At 33.5% G+C, this 26,059-nt stretch overlaps 2 protein-coding genes across 2 annotated transcripts in view; both read left to right on the forward strand.

Annotated features, from left to right (window-relative positions):
- The window catches only part of LOC109090532 (sodium/hydrogen exchanger 1-like), a 39,596-nt gene extending 26,295 nt beyond the window's left edge, over positions 1–13,301 (forward strand). The window contains exons 5-12 of the mRNA XM_042773266.1: positions 1,317–1,519; positions 4,367–4,456; positions 5,457–5,527; positions 5,927–6,103; positions 8,015–8,129; positions 8,230–8,331; positions 8,574–8,655; positions 10,127–13,301. Of these exons, the coding sequence (XP_042629200.1) occupies positions 1,317–1,519; positions 4,367–4,456; positions 5,457–5,527; positions 5,927–6,103; positions 8,015–8,129; positions 8,230–8,331; positions 8,574–8,655; positions 10,127–10,419 (1,133 nt within the window). The 3' untranslated portion in view covers positions 10,420–13,301. The remainder of the gene's footprint in view (positions 1–1,316; positions 1,520–4,366; positions 4,457–5,456; positions 5,528–5,926; positions 6,104–8,014; positions 8,130–8,229; positions 8,332–8,573; positions 8,656–10,126) is intronic.
- A 7,088-nt stretch (positions 13,302–20,389) lies between these two features.
- The window catches only part of LOC109063135 (mannosyl-oligosaccharide 1,2-alpha-mannosidase IA-like), a 221,754-nt gene continuing 216,084 nt past the window's right edge, over positions 20,390–26,059 (forward strand). The window contains 1 exon segment of the mRNA XM_042773268.1: positions 20,390–22,395. Within this exon segment, the coding sequence (XP_042629202.1) occupies positions 21,844–22,395 (552 nt within the window). The 5' untranslated portion in view covers positions 20,390–21,843.

Consider the following 26,059-nt stretch of genomic DNA (forward strand, 5'->3'; position numbering starts at 1 on the left):
TATATACAACTACATATATGTGACCCTGGACCACAAAACCAGTCATAAGGGTAAATTTTTCGAAATTGAGATTTATACGTCATATGAAAACTGAATAAATAAGCTTTGCATTGATGTATGGTTTGTTAGGAGGACAATATTTGGCTGAGATACAACTTTTTAAAAATCTGGAATCTTAGGGTGCCAAAAAATAGCGATGCATATAGCAATGCATATTACTAATCAAAAATTATTATTATTTTTTTTTTTTTTTTTTTTTTTGAAAAAAAATATGTATGAAAAAATAAAAAAAAAAAAAAATTATAAAATAAAATCTTTAAAAAATTAAATAAAATGATATTAAATAATATATAATTTTTTGTTGTATAATACTAAAATTACTAAAATAAAAAATAAGTGAAATATTTGCTCAAATATAATAAATATACTATAATAAACTAAATAAATATACTATATACACTTTTAATTGTTTATATAACACACACACACATATATATGTAAAAAATATAATCTATATCTATCTATCCATCTATCCATCTATCTATCTATCTATCTATCTATCTATCTACATATATATATAAACAGCTATGGGGGAAAGAAATTAAGAGACCACTTGAAAATTCTCAGTTTCTCTGTTTTATATATAAAAATAAATGAATAAACTTTTTTTGTAGTTGTGTGTATATATACTACAAAAAGTTTATTCATTTATTTATATATATATATATATATATATATATTATAATATATAAAGTAATGAAATGTAAAATATAAACTTTTATAAAAATCTTTTAAAACAATAACAATATTATATGTACACTTTTTATTGTATATGGGTTCAGAGAAGGTAAAAAATGAAATTATATAAAAAATTAAACTAATACTAAAGGTACTAAAATAGAAAAGTTAATTATTTGCTAAAATATAATACAATTATAAAAAAATAAATTAAAATAAATTAAATAAAAATATATTATAAAAAATAATACAATTTTAAAATAAATATAATATATACACTTTTAGTGAAAAGTAAAGTGAAAAAAGTGTATATTGTATTTAATTGTTGTAAGTTAATTGTGTATATAGCCCATATGTATATAGATATATGAAGGTTCATCATCGTTAAGTAGTTCTGAACTAATTATGATAAACTGTGTCTTGATTTTAATTAATTGTACTCCTTTTTTTTTAGAGACTTCTGTTCACCTAATTAAAGAAGCGGTTCTATTCTTCTATTCTATCAGTGCCCTGAGGTTGTGAATGGTGGCACATTTTGCGATGCTTGTGTTTAATTAAATGTTTAATTTTATCCAAAGGTGTCATCGGCTTGACCTTCGTGATCAACAAGTTCCGTATCGTCAAGCTCACCTCTAAGGACCAGTTTATCATCGCTTACGGCGGACTGAGAGGAGCGATCGCCTTCTCCCTGGTCTACCTGCTGAACCCTGATCATTTCCCCAAGAGAAACATGTTCCTCACCGCCATCATCACTGTCATCTTCTTCACGGTGTTTGTGCAGGTCAGTGTCTGGCTTCTCACATTCAGCACATGGAGGATATCATTCCCAAGTCTACAGGGAATCTGCATACTTTCTGTATTTTCTGCATTGATTATAGTTGAGTGTTGCCAATTTCTTTGAGATATGATACATATTGTTTGTATATGCTTTTATAAAAATATTTTTATGTCTAGAAAATGTTAATATATATATATATATATATATATATATATATATAGAAAAAAACACACACACAACACACACACACACACACACATATATCTATATATATATATATATATATATATATATAAACCTAAAATAAAGTACAAAATAAAAGTACAGTAAAAATTATATGATATAAAATATGCACTTTTTTTAAGTTCTATATATATATATATATATATATATATATATATATATAAACCTAAAATAAAGTACAAAATAAAAGTACAGTAAAAATTATATGATATAAAATATGCACTTTTTTTAAGTCTATATATATATTATTTGTAGTTTTAAGATGGATAGATAGATACAATTTAAATAAAGTAAATTAAAAATAAATGTAAAAAATAGATATAATTTATGTATATGTGCACAAACATATATATATATATATACATTTATTTTATATAAAATATATAAAAGTATATAATTTATTTTGTATAAATATAAATTTATGTATAAGATCAATTAAATAAATTATAAAAAGGATGTGTCAATGTAATATTGTGAGAAAAAGAATGATTAAATTGGCATAACACAAGATCTGATTAGGTGAAAAATTGTCTAATCCTGCTAAATTAATTTGAAAATGAAAATCAATTAAATTCTGTGGAATGATTTCAAATATGATGAAAAAATTTCCTGATGTTAATGTATCCTAAAAATCATACATCTTAATCTGTGGAATTTCATTTCCTTTAAGAATCCCCTGCAGGTCTAGCCGTTCATTAACCTCACGTTTGATACAGTGATGTAATGTCCTCAGACTTGTTTAGTGAACAGCTTCACGCTCCGTCAGGTTTCACTGGATTATCGAACGCTTCCGTGTGGTGTGTTTATGCCGTTACTCCTCCTCTTCAGACTCTCTTTGCTCTTTGAGAGAGCTGCGGGAGCCCTGATGAGCTGCTGAAAAAGGCGAAAGTAACCCTCTTGGTTTCTGTTTTGAATGATTGATATCGTAACGAGAGTCTTTCTGCTTTGTGCTACAAAAGAGCAGAACCAGCGTAGAGTCTGTGTACAGTACACAGACATGATGAGATCCAAATCTCCACAGGTTTTACTGATGCTGGCGGCTGATGCTTTGGAGTTGTTTTAGTGTGTCTGAGTGCTTTAGGCTTGTGCTAAACTGTTCTGCAGATCTATTGTACTGTAAATCTCCTCATGAGTGTTCGCAGGGTTTCTGTGGGTCTTTAAAAGCTTTTAAATAGTTTAATTCACACTTCCACAAATTAATATTTTATTTTATTTTGATTGTTAGGTTGATTTTATTTTTATTTTATTTGATTTATTTTATTTATTTATTTATTAATATTTTATTTTATTTTTTATTTTAATTTATTTTAATTTATTTTAATTTATTTTAATTTAATTTAATTTAATTTAATTTTTCAGTGGAAAATTTTAATTATAATATTAATTATTTATTATGCAGAGTTACATTTAAAGCAGTTATTTTCATGCAGTTTTAGTTTTAACTCTTTGGTGGACAATGCATATAAGAGAATATCTGTTTTTTAGATGTCTATATTTTATTATTTAATTTTATTTTGCAATGCAGTTCTGTCTAATGCAGTGACTTTCGAACAGTCTTGGGTGCATTATTTGGGGTCTCTGCATCAGTCTGTGATCTCACTGCACAGAGTTCGTGCTGTTCACAGGAAGTGGGATGTGGAGACAGTTTGCAGTGTCAGATGTGAGGGTGTGTTTGCTATTGCTGCATGCGGTGTACCTATCTCTGCCAGCATCTGACCTTAAGGAAGAGCCCTGTTCACACAGTAACAACACCAATGTATCAAACGCTGTCACAGTACCACGCCTCATCAGTGCTCAGCATACTGTAGTATGAAAAATCATGCATGGATGAGCGAGGACACGCTATGAATAACAGCTCAGGACAGGAGGTGCCGCCCAGTGCGTGTAAATCTGATTGCTCCCTGGTCATGATCTGTAATTCTTTTAGTGGTCAGGAGGTTTTGGCATAGTATTTTATTTATTTGGAATCCGAATCAGAAGAATTGTATAATCCCTTTCTATTTCCATCTCATTCCCATATTCTTGTCTCAGATACACACACAGACAAACCGCGTTACAATGCATAGTTTGATTTTATTTTATTTTATGCAGTGCAATGCAATTATATCTAATGCATTGATAGATCTCTTTTAGAAGTCTCTGAGAAATATTTTGCTGGACAATTGTGCCATTTAATTTAATTTTATTGTGCTGTTTAAATTATTTGTTTTTATTTTAAACAATTTTATGCAATTATATCTAATGCAGTGCAGATGTGTTTTTAGAATTCTTTGAGAAATGCTTTGTTTGACAATAGTGCTATTTTATTGATTTGTATTTTATTATTTGAATAGTGCTATTTTATTTGAACTTTAATTTAATTTTTTTTTTTTATGCAGAGCAATGCAGTTTCTAATGCAGTGACTTTCGTGCAATTTTAGGTTTACCTATTTGGGGCCACTGTCAGATGTCATTGATATTTGGCTTGCATAACATTTTACTTATCATCGTTCCATCCTTTTTTATTTTAATGCATTTTTTTTATTACTAGAGCTCTATTGTTTGCATTTTAATAGGACCAACTGTGAGCAGTCATCAATTTGTGCTCCTCTCTCTTTGTTCTGGCAGGGCATGACCATTCGTCCTCTGGTGGACCTCCTGGCGGTGAAGAAGAAACAGGAAACGAAGCGATCTATTAACGAGGAGATTCACACACAGGTGCTGCTCGTCTCTGAGTTTCTCCCGTCTGTGATTCATGAATATTTGATGCTTTCTCGATATTCTGCAAGTCCTGAACTGATTAGATTACACAGTCTTGATCATAATAAAACAAGCTGGGCTGGGTCAGATGAGTTAATTATAATAAACTGAATTATTTCGCTCTCTTAACATCCAGTGCTGCTGGAGATGAGTGTTTGAGTGCTACCTGCTGGTCACAAACTGGTACAGTCACAGTTTTACAGTGTACATAAATACTGCTTTATATATATTTAGAATAACAGGTGTCAAAACATTACAAGACCAAGTGACCAAATTAATCCCAAAAAATGTTTCCAGGTCATATTTTAACACACAATCACAGGTAAAAAAATAATGAATTTGATTTTGCATAAAGAAAATGATGCCGATTTTTAAACCACGATGATTTTTGCATTGTGACATTTATTTTCATTTGAATTATGCACCATAATGCATTTTAGAAAAAATGCATTATTGCAAAAAAATGTAAACATTTCATTTATTGTAGTATTTACTGTTGAATTAAAAATAAATGTAATTAAAAAAAAAAAGGTAAATGCATTCAGGAGAATCTAAAGAGAATCACCCTCAGGAATGGGGAATGACAAACTTAAGTAACATGTTGCATCACGTTAATGACAATTTTGCAGGAAAATGTGTTTAATATGCACGAAAATGTCACAATGCAAAAAAAAAAAAAAAAAAAAACTGAATCATCTTATAAATAGAATTAATTTTCATAAAGCTCATAAAGCTGATTGTTGCTATGGAAACCCCCATTGGCATGAGCGTCTCATGGTATTTAATACTGTGAGTGACTGTCAGAAATCTCTCTGCTGTTCACTTTAATGCTCATTATCCACATCATGCTCAGCTGGAGCTTCTGTCTGCTGTTTAACTGCTAATCTCTGTGTTACTGATCAACACTGTAGTTTATGTTTCCTAAACAGCACATCAACTGTCATCTTGTTGTCTTTAGTTTTTGGACCATCTGCTAACCGGCATCGAGGACATCTGCGGACATTACGGACATCATCACTGGAAGGACAAGTACGGATAAATTCGGCTTTTCTTTGAGTGATTTTGAGATTCTTTATGAAGTCTTTATGAAATCAGAATGTCTGGTCTTGATGATTTAGATGCGATATGTATTTTGAATGAGTGATGTAGATGAGATTTTGAAACCAGACCAGTTTAGCTGGTTGAGTTCCCAGATCTTTTCCTGCTGGTGCAACAGAGGAAGTGAGATTTCGGATCAGATTTACGTCAGAGATGGAGAACGTATAGTTTTGTCCATTTCAATGCAATGTTTCGTCAGTATGTTCCACATCGATTTCAGACAAAGCATCAGTGTTTCTCTGCCACTGACGATGCAAGAGGCAGGGTTTGTCATCTGGATAAAAATAACCACGACTATATGAGAGCTTCACCTTTTCTACTCATTTCCAGGCTGAACCGGTTCAATAAGAAGTACGTGAAGAAGTGCCTGATAGCGGGCGAGCGCTCCAAAGAACCGCAGCTGATCGCCTTCTACCACAAGATGGAGATGAAGCAGGCCATTGAGCTGGTGGAGAGCGGCGGAGGATCCAAGCTGCCCTCCGCCATGCCGTCCACCGTCTCCATGCAGTGAGTGTTTCCAACCACCCTTGATTTGTTTTAGAATTTATGGAATGTGGAGAGAATATATGGAATTTGTGGAACGTGCATGGAATTTGAGGAGCGATTATAGCATGTTTGGGATGAATGAAGAATGTGTGAAATTAATAATGTGTTTTTAGATTATGTGTGAAATTTATGGAATTTTTGATGGACTTTTGAATGTGTATGGAATGCACAGAGTGTGTGGAATGCATATAGAGTCTGGAATATGTAAAGAATTTAGAACACGTGTGGAATATATGCAATTTATTAGGAATGTGTAAGGAATTTAGAGAATGAGTGGAATGTGTTCAATTTACAGAATGCATAACAGATGTGGGAATGTGTGGATGTGCAAGGAATTTATATAATGCATGTGGAATGTATACAATTTATTGCATGTATATAACGTATGGAATGTTTAAGGAATTCAGAGAATGTGTGGAATGTGTACAAATTATGGAATGCATATAAAATAGGGCATTTATGGAATGTGTAAGGAATTGATAATGCATGTGGAATTTCTAGAATATATATAACTTGTGGAACTCATGGAATGTGTGGAATTTGTGTAGAATATGTGGACTTTAGAGAATGCACAGAGAGTGTGTGGAATGCATATAGAGTGGAAGGTGTAGGGAATTTGTACAGTACACGTGGAATGTGTACAATTTATGGAATGCATATGGAAGGGTTAAGGAATTTATATAATGCATGGAGAATGTGTGGAATTTCGAGAATGTATATACAGTACAGGTCAAAAGTTTGGAAACATTACTATTTTTAATGTTTTTGAAAGAAGTCTCTTCTGCTCATCAAGCCTGCATTTATTTGACCAAAAATACAGAAAAAACAGTAATATTGAGATATATTATTACAACTTAAAATAATAGTTTTCTATTTGAATATATCTTAAAAATAATAAGATTTATTCCTATGATGCAAAGCTGAATTTTCAGCATCATTACTCCCAGCCTTCAGTGTCACATGTAACATCCAGTCTATCACATGATCATTTAGAAATCATTCTAATATTCTGATTTATTATGAGTGTTGGAAACAGTTCTGCTGCCTAATATATTTGATGAATAAAAGGTTAAAAAGAACTGCATTTATTCAAAATAAAAAATTCTAATAATAATCTAATTCTAATAATATATTTTCTTTACTATCACTTTTTTATCAATTTAACACAATCCTTGCTGAATAAAGTCCCCCCCCCCCCCCCCTATTGATTTTATTTAAAAAAAAAGAAAGAAAAAAAATTACTGACCCCAAATTACTGACCAGTAGTGTATATGTTATTACAAAATATTTATATTTAAAAACATAGCTTCTTTTTTTTTTTTTTTTTTTGTACTTTTTATTCATCAAAGATCCTAAAAAAGTATCACATGTTCTGAAAAAATATTAAGCAGCAGAACTGTTTCCAACTTTGATAATGAATCATCATATTAGAATGATTTCTAAAGGATCATGTGATATGATCCTAAAAATATTCAGCTTTGCATCACAGAACATAAATGATAATTTAAAGTATAATAATTTAAAAAACAAATTATTTTAAATTGTATAATATATCACATATTACATTTGTTTTCTGTATTTTGATCCAAATAAATGCAGGCTTGATGAGCAGAAGAAACTTCTTTCAAAAACATTAAAAATAGTAATGTTTCCAAACTTTTGGTCTGTACTGTAACTTGTGGAATTTGAGTAGAATGTGTTTAATTTTTGGAATGTGTAAGGAATTTATATAATACATGTGGAATATGTGGAATTTCTAGAATGTATGTAACGTGGAATTAATGGAATGTGTGTAGAATCTTTGGAATTTGGTTTGGGAAGCCTTTGTTCTCGGATACTTAGTTTTAATTTTTTATCCCCAATGTTTTCCAGGAATATCCAGCCCAAGAAGCCTCTTCAGGACCGGGCGCTGCCGCAGCTCTCCAAGGCTCGTGAGGAGGAGATCAGGAAGATCCTGCGCACCAACCTGCAGAGGACCCGGCAGAGAGTGAGCGCTCACCACTTCCTGTTCTCGAACTGCCCTCTCTGTATTTCCTTCAGTCGTGTGGTTGATGCGGATCAAGCGAGACTGTCTTGTGTATTTTCAGCTGCGCTCGTACAACAGACACACGCTGATCGCTGATCCGTTTGAGGACGGCTTGGACGAGATCCTCATCAAACGGAAGAAAATGAAGGAGCTGGAAAAGAAGGTTTGATGTTAACGACAGATCAGTATATTATTGGATACGACCAGATTATCAGTATCTAAAAGCTATCCATTGCCTTATTCATTCATACTCTTTATATAATAATGAGGAAAAATCAATCTCAAGTCATTGTTATACTGTCACTAGCCATCAAAAATCATCTCAATTGACTGCTATGACACAAAAGAGTCTCGAAAGGTTGAATGTGCTTTATTAATCATAACTGAACGTCACCGTACTTTCAGATATCGCAGATGAACAATTACCTCACTGTTCCCGCTCCACCAGCTGATTCACCGTCCGTCGCTCGAGCTCGACTGGCTTCAGGTGAGGCGGCCCTTTATTCTGCTGGATCAGAGGCACTGATAATTGAGCTGAGGATCCTGATGTGTCACTGAGATCTCTTTCTTTTGTTCTGAGTGGATCAGTAAATGTGCAGTGAATTGACAATCATGCAGTTTGAGTTATTGCGCAGCGCCCTCTAGTGATTCACCAGATTTCAACTCTTTGCGCTTCCAACTCAACATAAGCCAATTTCCTTACAAAATATATATCTATACAAATAGTTGTAAATGGATATGAACCACCATTGTCATCATAAAAGAAATCAATCAACATGGCAAAAAGTTTATGAAAGCTTGATACATCCATTTGAAAACAGATCCTGTATGTACTGAATTACTTTGGTTCACAGTAGTAAAAAGAACTAGTATTTGGTATATGTTATAATTACCATGGTGCATTTTTGTAAGGGCTATCATATGTGTTAAGAGAAATTACGGACCAGTAAAAATATAAATTTTCTTGAAAAGCTAAATAGTGAGGAAATTTTAATTTTCTTTTAACCCCATATTAATACTTTTTTTTTCTTGTTTTAAGCATTAGCCTCATTAAGTTGTTAGATTTTTGCTTCTAAGAAAAAAAAAAAAAACTATGTTAAATTCTACATTAATTCAAGAAAAAAAGTATTTTTTTATATTATGCATATTATAAATTATTATACTTAAGCTTTTTAATTAAATTGATCTTTGAATAAAGGATTGATATTTTACTAATATTTATCTACTATAATAATATTTATATTTATATTTTAATTTTTATATTTTATTTTAATTTTAGTTTGTTCAGTATTATATATATATATATATATATATATATATATATATATATATATATATATATATATATATATATATATATATATATATATATTAAAAAAAAAAAAAATTATTGACAAGCAGTATAGTAATATTACAACCCCAATATTTTCTAACCCCATATTGATGAATAGTTTTTTCTAATTTTTACATAAACCTCTTTAAATTTTATTCGATTTTTGCTTCCAACAAGAAAAAAAAATCTATATGCAAATGAAGTAAAAAAAAAATTAATCACACTTTTTAAGTAAATTTATCTTTGAATTAAACAGTGTTATTTTAGTATTATTTATATACTGTAATATTTTTGAAATAGCTTTTAATTTTATATTTTCAGTTTTCAATTTAATATTAGTTTATGTTTTAGTAATGTTATTGTGTTTTTGTCATCTTTATTAGTTTTCTATTATTTATTTATTTATTTATTTATTTATTTATTTATTTATTTTAATTTAATTTATATATATATTTCTGTTTACTTTAACCAAGGCAACATTTCTAATTTTCATTTAAGTTTATCATCTAATATTTATAGTTTATTTGATCTCAGCTTTATTTTAAGTTAACAGTAACAACACTGGAGTTAAGAATTGATTGTCTGTGTAGTATCTGCTCAGTTCCTGATCGCTTCCCTCCCACAGACCCTCAAGCATGGGGCCTCAAGTCCGTCACAGAAATCCCCACCATTAAAGTGGAGCTCGTCTCACCGCAGAACCCAGAGTCCGTCAAAGTGGTGGACGAGTTCAGCAAGAAGGGAAGCCAGCCGAAGGGGAGCGAGGAGGAAGGCGGCCTGACCATGAGAGTCCCCTCTTCAGAGAAGCAGAGGAAGGACAAAACTCCTGACGAGGAGCCGCAGCCACGGTTTATGCGCTGTCTGAGTGACCCGGGCCCCGCCGCCGAAGAGGAAGACGAGGACGAGCCCTTCCTCCCCTGAGAGAGCAGCCGTCTGTCGTAAGGAGGATGAACGAGCTCGTCGTCCTGTATCTGCAGTCCTCATGGAGGATCATTAACTGCTGTAACACGAGGACAGATATATAATCTGTAGCAAGCCAAAACGAGAACGCCAAGAAAGTCAACCAAAATAAAGGAAATGAAAGGGAGCGATCAAAATAAGCCATTTTTTTTTTTTGCTTGTCATTGTTGTTATCATGTGAAGCCTATCAACTGTCCTTACCAGGCAAGATGTGACTCAAAACCTAAGCGATGAGGGATTGAGCTCCATCAGGTTTATTATTTCTGGTCACATCATGTCCGGTTCGGAAGCGAATGTTACCAGCGTTTGCTATGGAATAATAATATTCCACACGAGGGGAACAGATCTATGCATAACCAAACGGTCGCACTGTTCAGTCTATTCAGGTGAAACACTTCTCTTGTTGTTTTCATAGCATTGATGCATTTTCTAGTTCATGATGCTTTTGTATTCATCCACATGAATTGCCTATGTTTTTGTGACTCGTGCATCACTAGTTGTGTTTTACCTCTAGGGGAATGAGACTCGTTTATCAGGAGCAATATGAAATTGGTTACATTATGGCCTTTCTTATATTTATTATACTGTACAGATGGTGCGTGTCTACACTGGCTTGTTATTTCATCCCACACATAGAGGACCATTCATGTCATGCTGTATTTGCAGTGCACATAACGAACCTGAGAAACAACTATTTACTTATTGTGATTGCACAAGAAATTTACACATGTAAAGACTTTATTTTATACCAAAAACATTGATTGACCAGTTTGATTGGTTGTGGTTGTGTTTCCTGTTGTCTTTGCTTGTACTTTATATCAAAGAACATTTAGGTCTAATAGTCTTCGGTTCCCTTTAAATGCACTCAAGCGCTTTGGTGACCGGTCATGACCACTCTGAAAAACATCTGGACTGACGAGTCAATAAACCTTGGTTTAAAGGGATAGTTCATGCAGAAATGAGAGAATTCTGTCATTTTTTCACTCACCTTCATTTCATTCCAAACCCATATGGATTTTTTTTCCATGGAAAAACAAATGTTGATCTTTGCACAGCTCTTTTCCATAAAATTCCATTGTGACCCCAAAAAGCATCATAAAAGTATCCAAACTGTCATCTGTATGATTTTGTACATTATATTCCTATTCTTCTGAAGTCATACAATTATAGAAGCCCATTTCTGCCACAAAAAGTCAAGGTAGATTATAATTGCAGCATAGAACCTCTAAATATGAGATACTAAATCATAATTGTGAGGGCTGTCATAATTATGACATAGTACCTCATGTTTTGACTATTTAAGCCATAATTATGAGTAAAGTCAAAATTATGACCAAATCGAAATTATGAGATAAAAAGTCATGATCGTGACAGTCAAAATATGAGATACTAATGAATAATTATGAGATTAAAAGATAATCATGACATAAAAACCAAAATGTAAGGTACTGTAGCAAGTCATAATTATGACACAGTAGATGATAAGTATGGAAATAACGAGAAAGTCATAAATTGGCAGTCAAAATGAGATGAGTCATTATGAGATAACGAGCCATAATTGACATAAACAATCAAAATATGAGATACTAAGTCAGAATTATGACATACTAAGACAACTTCATGATAAAAAAAACTATTACAAAGTCAAAATTATGAGATACAAAGTCGAAAATGACCAAATTGAAAATATGAGATAAAAAAAGTAAAAATTGACAGTCAAATTTGAACTACTAAGTATAAATTATTACATAATTAGGTGAAATTATGGCACATAAAGTCAAAAATAAATTATGGCATGCAGAAAGTCTTAATTATGAAATTAGGACAAAAGTTGAAAATTATGAGATAAAGTCCAAATTTATATACAAAGTTGAAATTATGATATAAAAGTGATAATTGTGAGATAGTAAGGCATTATGTGCCATAATTATTATTTTTGTGGCTTTCTATCTCATAACTTTGAGGTTGGGCATAATTATGACTTACAAAAGCATGCTTTCCCCCCTCATTTGTCAGAAATGGGTTTCTCAAGTAAAGACCTGAAGGTGAATAAATGAAAACGTAGCCCCCTTTTTTTTGGCTGAATTATTCCTTTAATACCTGCAGATTAACCCTTTCACCACGTAGCTCTGCTTTCACACACGCACAAACACACATAATTTTACTGCCAGTGTGATGGAAACATGAGTTCATGTTCGGAAATGTTGATTTGTGCTGCATGACCACCAAAAAGTGTGATTGTATCCCGAAAGAACTATGCAGAGTCTGGAGTATCAATTATATGAATTATTCCCTTTAAAGCCTTTGCACCTCGAGTATCAGAACCCTGGCCTTTGATCCTCCTGCAGCCAGAGGAGACTCAGACATTAAGATCCTGCTCTGGAGGTGCATCTGAAAAATATAATATATCAAAATCAGAAAGTCTTTTGCATGCACAGAGAGTAGATTAGTCTTTTTTTAAATATGAGATGTGGTGAAATCAGATTTATATATTTTACATATGTGAACTCTAAAGGTCCATAGATGTCTGTATTCTGCTGTGAAGTGTTACAGTGCTAACTCACCAGTTATTTAGCATTTTACTTTTGCCTTTGAGAAGAGAGGACGTCTTCTCTCCTGCCTTTCTCATCAGATTCGTCACAGCCTTAGCTGAAGTTTCATGCACTTGAGCGGGTTTCTGCTGGTTTTGGGAGTTTAGTCAGACTTGCGGGTTTGTGCATGAGCTGGTTTTCGTATCACCTGTCCTGTTGTGTCTGACGAATGTTCACAGCCGTCAGTATGCGATGTAAACGCAGAGCAGAGGACAGCGTTGCAGTGAGATGCCTTGATGTCAGGTTTTGATGTACTGCAGTATTCACATCAATGAAGAAGAGAGGTGGAAACATTTAAAAATAATTTTTCAGCAAAAAAAAGGAGAGATTTCTGTCATTATTTACTCAACCTTATTTTGTTATAAACCTGTATGCTGTTATTTTTCAGTGGAGTTTTAAAAAAAATCTTTATGCAGCTTTGTGTTGTACTGAATTTTTATTTTTTAAATTTTTTTAGTTTACATTTTCATAATTTTGTTGTTTTGGTCATTTTTAGTAGTTTATTAAATGTATCTTTACATTTTAAAAAAAAAATACTTTAGTACATCAAGTTAAACTTAATTACAATGATGAAATAAAATGTTTAACTTTATTATATTTTATTTAATATTAGTTAATGTTTATTTTAATTGACAAGTTTTTAGTTTTGTTTGGTCATTTTTTGTTTATATATATATATATATATATATATATATTATTTTTTGTTATTTTAGTACATCACATTAAAATTATTTAAATGATGTATTTTGCTTTGGCAACTGGCTGAATTTTTTTTTTTTTTTCAGATAACGTTTACTTGTTTTTTATGGTTTAGTTTTGTTTTTGTCATTTTTAGTAGTTTTTGTACTATATATAGTTTTTTATTTTGTTATTTTAGTACATCAGGTTAAACTAAATTTAAAAAAAGCCTAAATAAAATACGTTTTTATATTATTATATATTTTAATTTATTTCAGTTAATGTTTAGTTAACCTATGTGTAATGACATGAGGGTAATTAAATATTGACAGAATATAAATATTCTTTAAAACTTTCTTTGTCTTTGACATGAAGCTGAATGCCAATGATCTGCCCTCTTCTGATGTTTCTGGAGTTTGTTTTAATGGTTTTCTGTATTTTTAATAAGTCTGCCTGCTTGCATATATTATCAGCATTTTGTTTGTCTTTGTGTTTTATTTTTATTATTTTTGTATTATTATTAATGCTTGCCACTGATGCTTTTTTTTCCTAATCATTTTCTTAAATTTTTCTAATCATATTCACCATAAAGCCTCTTTATTCAGACATCATGTACTTGATGTTTGCCTCACGACCTTTTGCTTTTTTTTTTGCTTTGCGTAATTTTGCCTTGTTTATGAGAAAGCATATGGATGATTCTGTGTTTACAATATTTAGTCTGTTTTTGTGCATGTGTTTACTCTAAACTGCTGTTCATCTGTGTGTGATCATGCAGATTCAGATGCATCATGTTTGTAAGAATGAAAGCTTATTACTGTTTCAGCTGCTTTGATAATTCATGTTCCAGCCCCATACTTGAGATCGATAACACTCATGCTTTTTAATAACCTGAGCTCATTTGCTTCTGATTTGTGACGACGGGACTCGAATGCAGACTAAAGACTGAACACACCTGTTGCTCTCTGAAATGATTGTTCATATGTCTGTACATGAAGCCATGGGTGATGCTTTCAACTTTCACGTGATTATAATCTTCAAACGGTTTGAAATGACTTGTTATATCAACATTCAGCTGTTTTTATTTTCGGTTCTGTTTGGTTTCCACAAAAATGACACTCTTTACCTGCAACTTTTGCTTAGGTTTCAGGGTCTTTTCTCACTTTTGCTGTTGCATTATTGATTATGTATTATCCTAAAGAACTGTTACTGCTCTCAAACATGCCTAAACTCTAAATGAAATGACTTTATAAAACTATTAACTGAAATGTGCATTAATTATTTGTGCGCTGTTAGTTTTTATTTTACCCAACGACACCAAATACAAGTCAAAGGAACAATCGGTTAATTTGTGCTTAAACAGCTTTCTCTTACTTTAGTTTCACAGTCTTTTGCTTCAAAACACAGATTTAAGAGTCTGTTTGAAGCATTTTATCATGAACAACATTTCAAACAAATCATTTTTAAAATAGCAATAATAAAGCTTTCATTCAGTGAACTTTTACTACAGTGAATGCACAGAATTAACCTCTATGTGTAGTAGTTAATGATGTGGAAAGTGATTTTATACGGGTCAACTTGTAGGATTTTTAACCAGGGTAACTCATAGAAATGGTTATTTGTTGCAGATCCAAATATCATGAGAGCTGAGTTTGTCAGAATGTTATTAATCTTCCATATAATCTACTCATGTCCTTTCGGACTGGTTTCATTCATTGTCATTTGATTAAGTGCATCATTGCAATAAAATGTTTATTTTATATACACAAAAAAACATATATAAATATAAGATTTTATATATATATATACAAATCTGCAATGTCAAAGTTTATCAAGAGTGTAGCACTACAAGGATTCACTGTATTTGTCGAGTCGCTTCAGCACTTCACTTTTGCATTCTGGGAACTAACTTTTATTGTCATCAAAGATACAAGAATAAAGTTTTAATTTGCTAAAAGCATCTGCCTTCTCTTTCATGTGAATGTGAGGTGGATTTGAAGTACAGAGATGCAAATGCACGACTCGATCAGCAGAGGACGCTGCTTTTTCAGTCATGGAAATAAATGGAAATCTATACAGAGTTAAAAACAGACCTGAAACTCTTAATCAAATGTCATTTTCAACAACTGATCAGTGAAAGGAGGTGTTTAACCTCTTCAGCCTCAAACTCACTATTTCATGAGCTTTGATTTCTATTTATTTTATACAAAGTTTGCTGTTTTTGTCGAAATGCAGTTTTATACACTGATTTGTCATGTTCTTGCAATAAAGATTAGACAAACGTGACAATTAAATAAAATTCATGAAAAAGTGGGCCAGTTTGGGTAACAGGGTTATAAATTTTGTCTAAATTAATCCCATTCAGTCAGGACTAACTCAAATGTTGATATTTAATTATTGAAAACGTTATAAGAAAAAGTATTTTATCTTGTCCCTAAATATTTGAGTTTGATAAAAAAATTTTAAAAAAAGCAGTCAGCACTACAATTTGCATTTAAAAATAAATAAATAAAAACTGTATGAGATTATTTACTTACCATCCTCATGGTTTTTAACATTCGCTAAAAAACTTATATATATATATATATATATATACTGTTACATTAAATAAAAAAACTAAAACTTAATAAAAAAACAACTAAACACCAATCAAACATATCTCAATTACAAAAAAAATAACAAAAAAAGGACTAAAAACTAAAAAACAATAAAAATGGTGTTTGTAATTATATATACCATAACTTAATAACTAAAACTTTATATATATAAACTATTATATATATATATAGTATATATATATTATATATATATATTATATATATATATTAGATAATATATTAATATATATTTCACCCAAGTCAATTCATTTTTATAAAACAAAATAAAATTTGAGAAACTCAAGACTTGTAATGTGGGACAGGCCAATTTTATGGGAAGTACGGTCATTTGATGTGTTTAAAACTACCTACAATTTTATTAGATTCATTTTTATGCTTTACAATAATATATAACAAACAAAACCTAATGGTTTTCATTTCAAAGAAACATTGGATTGTGCATCTAACGCAGCTAAACACATTACAATTACTCATGGAAACAGTTTGAGTAATCTCTGTGTTTTATCATATCATAATTTTATTTAAGACTGTGAACACCAAAATAAATCACTCGGACTCATGCGTCTCTTTAACATTCATAATCCTGATGTGTTTCTGAGTAATGCCAGACTCGCCTGAGAAGTTCAAGCGAGTGAAATTGGTCTAGACCACACAGCAGTGCTTCTGGCCGCGTTAGCGTTTATTTATTCTTGTTTGGATGCTTTTAAATTGCTGTGACTCAGCGGCTTGTCATCTCATCTGCTCTAGAGAAGCACAGAACCGAAACCTGATGTGGCTGCTGGGATTAATGTGACTTATTTGCATCAAGATATGCCTGTTTGGCCCCGATTGTTCTTGAGTGCTGAGAAAAGTTAGACCTTATTACTGAGATATTCAAAAGATGAATCAGACCGTTACTAAAATGAAAGTCTGCATATAGAGAGTATTTTATGCCTCATATTGAGCGTTTGGGAAACATTTTCAATTCATGCCCAGAGAGAAACCCTTTCCGGCAGACATCGTTAATTTCAGTGTTTTATAGGAATAGATCACCTAAAAATGAAAATGTGCTCACCCTCAGGCCATCAAAGATGTAGATGAGTTTGTTTCTCAGCAGATTTGGAGAAATGTAGCATTGCATCACTTGCTCTGCAGTGAATGGGTGCCGTCAGAATGAGAGTCCAAACAGCTGATAAAAACATCACAATAATCCACAAGTAATCCACACCACTCAACTCTATCTGGAGAAGACAAAAGCTGCATGTTTGGACTCTCATTCTGACGGCACCCATTCACTGCAGAGCAAGTGATGCAATGCTACATTTCTCCAAAAAACACAAAGAAAAAAACTAACATAAATAATAAATAGCACAATACCAAGTACATTTCCAGCAAATTAAAATTTTTGCATGAACTATTCCTTTAAGGGTCCAATTAGCATCACTTTTTGAGTTTGAGCCTTGCCATTTTTTTTCCACTGTCTACCAAACACTTTTCATTCATAATGTCAGAAAGCAAACAAACTGATTTGTGCATATGAAAAAGTTCAGAAAGTGAACATCTACTGACTCCACACTCCAAAAGATCATATTTGCAATCGAAGCATCATTTTATTGTGGTGAGGTTTTGTAGAGCAGGTCATTTCCACAGCGCACATCCATCTGAATTAAACACCCTGTGCTGGAAATAAGCTTAGATTTCCCATTAGGAATGGCCTGTAAGCAGCCGCCCCGTGAGACCTGAACAATCAGCACAGAATGGAAATTTTCTGCTGCTAGATGCACTATACTTTTTTTTTCTTGACCTTTCCTTTAACTAACTTTGTTTCTGCTTTGTTGGTTGTTTTTTTCTTAATGATCAACACCTGATTAATCGAGACCATTCGTCTTCCAATACTTAAATCGAAAACTGCTCTCTGTCTCTGTCCAGTTTGATTGGAAAATCTGTTGAATTTCTGTATTGATCGCTGCCTTGATTTGGTGTTGCTTATATGCTGTAAATTTGTGAATCGTTTGTCTTAGCTAAACCAAGTTAAATCGAGACAAAGTGCCAGAGGAGTGATTAAACATTGCACAGGCCCTTCTCGTAATAAGCACTGCAATGGATTAGACTTTAAAAACTTTTATATCTTTAAGATTATAGTTTGATGAAGATGTCATATAAAGCACACAGAGCTGATTTAACCAATCTGTGAACACTTCCTGAGTTTTGCTGTCATCTGATTGGTTGATATGGCTTTGAGGGCGGGATTTTGAAGGGAAGTTAGCAAAATGTAGTTCAGGTGATTGATTCAAAACAACCTAAAGTAACCTGAGCAATGATTGCGGATGACAAATCATGTAGGCTACGCTCTGCACCAGCCAAGCAACATCCACTGAGATGAATGGGAATAGATTGAGACCTGCAGGTATCATGCATCAGCTAAACAGTTGAAATCACTTGACTCTGTAGCTTTGAATTTTGTCTTGCATCTATTTAACCTGTTAGTGTTCCACTGTCCCATCTGCGGTACAAAGCGTGTTTTTGAGGGTTAACTTCATGACACACACACACACACACACACACACACACACACACACACACACACACACACACACACACAAACATATCACATATCATTGGAAAGCTGAGATTCTTGTGATTCGAATAAGATACAATCAACACAGCAGGTACAATCAGTGTCACCAGCAAGGCTTGAAGCTCCCAAATAATGCAAAATAAATATAATAATAACATAATAATAATAATAATGTTTTGCTGAAGAAAACAAGGCTGTTAGTCCTAAATGTCTGTGGATAATTATCAAGCACAGCATGTTTTTCAAAGTTGTTTGTCACTAGAAGATGTTTCAGACAGCTAGCTATATTTTCAGTCAGTGTCAATCATTCAGATGGCGCTCCTTGTATCTCAAGGTGAAATCAAGAAAGGTGTCAGAGTTGTCATGGCAACAGAAAAGCAGCCGTGATGTTCTTTTAAACTGATATGAATATTTTTAATCAATGTTCGATCTGATATGCAGAATACCATAATTGCTATTAATAATTAACATTATTATGCTGGGGGGGAAAATGTGCAGAAACAATTTCCACTCAGAAATCCCTAAATTTCACAATTATAGAGAAACCCAAGTAACACACTAAATTAAACATGAAATTTTGAATTAGAAATAGTCTACTTAAACAGTTTTTCACTTTAAACGTGAAATATTATTTACGCAAAAAATATTTATTGTATGAATACAGATTAAATGTATAGCAATCATTTGGACGATAAACTAACTTTTCTTACGTAACCTAGCATAATAACAAAAACAAAAACTCCAAGTTTGCTATAAAATTAAATGTTCTGGGAACGCTTTATGTGAATCGGGCTTTTGAATCGGAACGCCGATTCCTTAAAATGAATATTTTTAATGAATCGGGTCGAACTGATACGCGTTTGCAGATTGCTTGGAGAGTAAATCAACATTTTGCACATTATTAACATAATCGCTATTAATAATTACAATTTTTATGCTGGAACAAAAATGTGTTGAAAAAAAAATTCCATTCATAAATAGCTAAATTTCACAATTCTAGATAAGCGCAAGTAACACTGAATTAAACATAAAATTTTGAATTAGAAATAGCCCACTGAAATACTGTCAACGTGAAATGCTATTTACGTAAAACGTTTTATTTACAATGTCGATGTTTTTTTTTTTTAAATACAGATTAAACTAATACAACAATAATTTCAACGACAAACAAACATTTATACATAATCTAACATAATAACGAAAACATGATGATTAAACTGCAAGTTTTCTACAAAAATGAAATGTTGCTTTTTCTGAATCGGCTTCTTAAACCGGTTCATCCATCCGCTCAACGAGTACCAATGAATCGGGTTTCTGAACCATACAGTGCTACATAAAGTTTAGCCTTTGGAAATACAAATGTAGCTTATTTATCGGAGTAGAAACCCTGTGCTCAAAGTTTACTACCCACACCCGCCACACGGTGGATGTGTCGGCTCGCGCTTGCGCTCGCGCTCGTTAATGACTCGCTCCCCCTCACCGCTGCTGCTGCTGCTGATCAAAGGCGTCTGCAGCAGACCGCCCAGGATAGACGTAGAGTCACAGCTCTGTTTCGCTTTCAGTCTGCGGATCATAACGGGTTCAAATCAAGGCGTTTAAATCACGAGACTGTCCTGCAGCGATCGGCGTTTATTTTCTTCCGTCCTTCTCTGGCGATAAAACCAGGCGAGCGCGAAGCAGAACGCGCAGTAATGGGAAGACGCGGCGTGTTTTCATTAGGTTACATTTCCGAAGAATGATCCATCCATCTGTCGATCGCATCTTACGAGCACGGACATCCTTCTTCATGCATCGGACGTAGACTTTCGGAGCACGGGAGAGTTTTGAGAATGCACGGCGCTTAAAAAGAGCAAACCCAACAGTTTTTACAAACACTTGGACCGGATTTCGGCGTGTCGTCGCTTCGCTGACACTCTTGATTTGATCCCTGGATATATTTTTGCTGCTCTTGTGTCCCTGCAGTGATGTGCACCGTGCCAAACGCGCGTAGATGTTGTGAAACAACACAAGATGTTTCCGTATTGGGGGGTTCCAGCTGAGATGTGTCTTATTTCTTTCGCTAAACTTCAGTTTTGCCCTGTTTGGCCATTAGTCTTCAGCAGCAGCAGCATTAGAAATCAGTTGTGTGCTTTAATATGCATGAATGTGATGCTTTCTCTTTTTAAAGTGCATTTGCGTTCATAAAGCTTCAGTTTAGTCTTCTAGTTGAGCATCATTTTCAGACATCTGTGTGTTTGTAGGGAGGTAGCTTGTATTGTGGTTGATGTGTGACCCATGTTGGCTGTGCATGACATTATAGGCCACTTTAATGCTGCTCATAGTTCCTAAAGCGTCATCATCTTCAGTGCATTTGCTTAATAAGGTGTTTAATATGCATTCATGACACATGTTGACTGTGCATATTTTAGACTACGCAAATGCTGCTTTAACTTTTTAAAGTGCATTTATGTGCATAAACGCATAATTTCGCCTACCAGTTGAGCGTCATTGTCTTTTTCTGAAAGCAGTGTGTTTACTGACACTTTGCTTGCTTTTAAGGCGTTTCAGTATGCATTGATGTGATGACTTTTGGCAATATATTTTACATTTCGTGTCCTGCATGAGCAGTAACAGTGTGTAGATTGTTTTGGCTGTGCTTAACATTTTGTTGCTTTAATTGGCATTTAAGACCTTAAAGTCTCAGCTCGGTCTCCCAGATGAGATGTTGCATGACTGCTCTGAAACCAAAGGAAGCTGGTTTTGAAGCAGTGAGCGCGCACTGATGCGCAATGACGCTGTTGTTGTGCGCAAATGTGTTGACGCCACCTGTGGTCTCTTAAATCGATTGTTTCGGGAAGATTTAGGCACTTTGACCAGGACAGAGTTCAGTTTGACAGGAGCCGTGTTGCTTGCGCTTTCTAACTAGGTTTAGGTGTGTATCCTCGTGCTTAAGTGGAGAGTTTAAATGGTGTTCCGAAAGTTACCCGGTGTCTCAGCATCGGGCATGGGGCTTCGTCTGTCTCAGAAATTCGTGTTTCTGCTGTTCCTGTCGGGGTTGGTTACTCTGTGCTTCGGGGCACTTTTCTTTCTACCCGACACCATGCGCCTGAAGCGCATATTCCTCTCCAAGAACGAGAATCCCGCGGTGACCGTGGGCTCCGATAACGTGCTTTCCAAAAAGGTGCCCGGGGATCCAGAGCATCAGCGGGCGGGTTTAAAAGGGGGCGAGGGGGCGACTGTCAAACTGAAAGTGAGTCGCAAGCCCTCGGTCACCCATGGAGCGAGAACCGTGGAGAGATCTGTTGGGAGTAGAGCGCAGGACGAGTGGAGTCCGGCGAAGGCGCACGAACCGGCGGCCAGGGACGAGCGGGTCACCTCGGCCGCACAGAACGGGCAACGCGGGAGCGCTTACAGCTATGAGACGTTTAAAAAGTGTCTGCTCAAACCACCTTTGGGGAAGAACAAGGGAACTCCATCGGATTCCGAGACGCTTCAGCGGAGGGAGAAAGTCAAAGAGGTAAGGTGATGGCTCTCATTATTGTCTACAGTGAATGGAAGCCCATTACTGATACATAAGCCTTGGGAAATAATGAGATATGAAGTCATAGTTATGAGATAAAAGGCGGAGTTATGACATAAGTTATAAATTATGACATGCAAAGTCATAATTATGAGATAAAAGTCTAAATTATGACATACTATGTCATCATTGTGAGATAAAGCAAAAAAAAAAAAAGACAAAACATCATAATTATGTGATTAAAGGCAGAATTATGATATAAAAAGTGATAATTTATGACTTACTAAATCATAATTGTGGCATAAAAAGGTGAAATTATGACATGCAATAACTGTGAGATAAGAAGTCGAAACTGACATGACATACTGTATCATAATTATGAGATAAAAAGTTGGAATAATCACAATGAAGTTATGAATATGAGATAAATTGTTACAAAGTTATAAAATGACATACTAAACCATAATCATAGGATAAACTTGACATACTGTACTAATCCATAATTATGAGATAAAGTTGAAATTAAAAAGTCCAAATTAAAACAATTAAAAACTAATAAATAAACAAAAAAACCAAAATACAAAAACAAATTATGTCAAGTAAAAATGATTAGATAAACATCATAATTATGAGACAAAAAGTTGGAATTATGACAAAATGTTACAAATTATGACATACTAAGTCAAAAATAAGAACTGTTAGATGAAACAATAACAAATTTATAAAAAATTACACTTTTCCGGTCATAGCGACTTCTTATTATAGAATTTCGTCAAAATTATGACGTACTACATCATAATTATAAGATAAAAAAGTTTAAATTGGCATACTAATTTATGGAAAATTACACTTTTCCTGTCATAGTGACTTCTTATTTTAGAATTTCAACTTTTTATCTCATAATTATGACTATGATTACATAATTATTATTTACCAAATTGTGATTTTTTTTTTCTCCTCCTCATATTTCAGAAAAAAGCTTCCATATTTGTGTAGCCTAAAAGCCAGTAGATATGAATCCTGTAAGATGTGTTACTCCTGTGGGACTGTGCCTGTGAGAAGTGTCACTTGAGATAAAAAGTGTTTCCTAAATGATTTAGAGCTCAATTGAAGTGAACAGCAGCAGGCATGACTGTTATGAAGATGCCAGTGCTTTTAATCTAAAGCTAAAGGCGGCTCGCGGGGCTAGTTGTCACACTTTTACTCCAGTGAAGGTCAGTATAAATCAGTCTGTGTGAACTATGTACAAAACACAGGGCATTTCCACTGTTATTGCACAAGAAAAATAGATTTTAACACATTGACCACTATAGCAGGGCGTGTTGTCACACTATTGTTCTTGCACATTGTAAGCTTTTCAGCTAGATTGAAACGGTGAAATGCTTATGAAATCTAAAACCACTGGCCAGCAAAGATCTAATGATGTAGAAAGCTGCATATAAAGCATGCTTTTCGTTCCATACCATCAGTTAGAATCTATACAGTCTGTATGGGCGGATAACTACAGCTGTGTCACTTACCTGACACTGATCAGTGTCTGCTGCTGCTGTGTGTGTTTGTGTGACAGTTGTTTGAAGCTGCTGGATTGAATCCAGATAAAAGCAACCTTTCGTCTGCCTTGCTTTGATATGTGTGTGATACAAGCATTGACTGTGCTGGTGAAGGTTTGTTGTTCCTCAATCTGTCTTCAGGCAAATCGATGATCGTTAGAGCTTTTTTTGGAGTGATACTGAAACTTCTTGTGTCAGAATGAGTTTCGCTCTCACATGGCGATGAGAAAGCTAAAAATGCACACACAAAACATGCTTCAGTTATTAATGAAACGTGAGCTTTAGTGCTGCGTTGCTTATTTTCTTTGAGTGGTGTGCTTTAGTGCTGGTAAAGTGCTTATTTTGTTTTGATACTAAACATTGCTATTATTATTATTGCTGATGGTTGTGTTAAGATTTGAACTTCAGCGTGTAACTCGCCACAGAGTTTGTACTCCACACATGAATGATTCCTCAAATCTTGTGTTGCTGAAGAGAGCTGTGCTTTCACTTTAATACGTAGTTTTCGGCATTTGTAGGAAGCAGAATGTGTGGGATCTTTTCATGTGGTTCAGTAAATAAAGAAACAATAACCTGAAACACTTTAGCAATCTGGGAAGTTGTGGCCTAGTGGTTAGAGAGTTTGACTCCTAACCCTAAGGTTGTGGGTTCGAGGCTCGGGCCGGCAACACCACGACTGAGGTGTCCTTGAGCAAAGCACCGAACACCCAACTGCTCCCCGGGCACCGCAGCATGCGGTGTGTTCACGGTGTGTGTGTGTGTTCACTGCTGTGTGTGTGCACTTTGGATGTGTTAAATGCAGAGCATGAATTCTGAGTATGGGTTACCACGCTTGGCTGTATGTCACGTCACTTTCACTTTTACTTCATAGCATCATGGCAGCCAGATTCGCATGGCCACACACCTCTAATGTTGTTTTTATCCTCCAGTAAATGTTAAAATCTTTAAGTATTTTATATTATTATTTTACTTTATTAATGTATGTTTCTACTATTTTAGAAACATTCTGCACTTTTTGTCACTTACTGTACTTTCTTGCTGCACATCTCAGATATACTGTTTTATACACACACACACACAGCGTATATATATACAGTGCATATATATATATATATATATATATGTTTATGGCAGGTTTGAATAATTTTTGTCTTAAAGTTTAAATTTGTTATTGTTTATGGCAGGTTTGATGTGTCTCACTGTATACTGTACTTTCTATTACTATAATGTATAATATATTAGTATAAATGTATTTACATTTAATTTGTTTACATTTTGCTGCACATCTTAGTTATTTTTTCCAATTTGTCTTATTTAAAGTTTAAATTTGCTATTTTTTGTGACGATTCTTGACACATCTCGCTGTGTTTACATGATATTTTGTATTAGTAAAATGTAAATAGTATGTACATTTATAATATTTATTTTAATTTTTACTTTTTTTATTTTTGCCACTGCAATTTTATAAACATTATAAACTTTTTTTGTAGCCTACATTTTGCTGCATATTTCAGATGTACCTTTAATTTTTATATGCTTTTGTTTTATTTAAAGATTAAATTTGCTACTATTATAATAATGTAAATGGTATTTAAATTTGCCTTTATTTACATTTATACCACTGCTGTTTTAAAAACATTAGCCTATACGCTTACTTTTTTGCTGTACTGTCTTTTATAAGTTTTGTCTTATTTAAAGTTTGAAGTTGCTATTGTGTATGACGAGTCTTGATGCGTCTTATTTAATTTAAAGTGAAACTTTATAAGAAAATAATCATTTTTGCAAATTCTGTCATCATTTATTTAGCCTCACGTTGTTCAAAACCCTCTTCACAGATTTACTGAGACACAAAAGGGGACATTTTGAAGAATTTCTTTTCCAACATTAATGCAACATTAATTTGAGATCATACTTTCTCACTCTAGTGTGTTTTTTGCTGATATTTTGGAGCTTGACAGCACATTCATTATATTTTAGAATATTCTTCAGAATTTTATCTTTGTGTTTGAGGGAAGAATAAGTCTTTGTTGTTGGGGGAAAAAATGATGACGGTTCTCATTTCAGGTGAGTTTTTTTCTTTCAAATGTCAGAGTGCAGTTTATTGGGGTTCA

The sequence above is a fragment of the Cyprinus carpio genome, chromosome A16 (assembly GCF_018340385.1).
Source record: "Cyprinus carpio isolate SPL01 chromosome A16, ASM1834038v1, whole genome shotgun sequence".
NCBI classification, from domain to species: domain Eukaryota; kingdom Metazoa; phylum Chordata; class Actinopteri; order Cypriniformes; family Cyprinidae; genus Cyprinus; species Cyprinus carpio.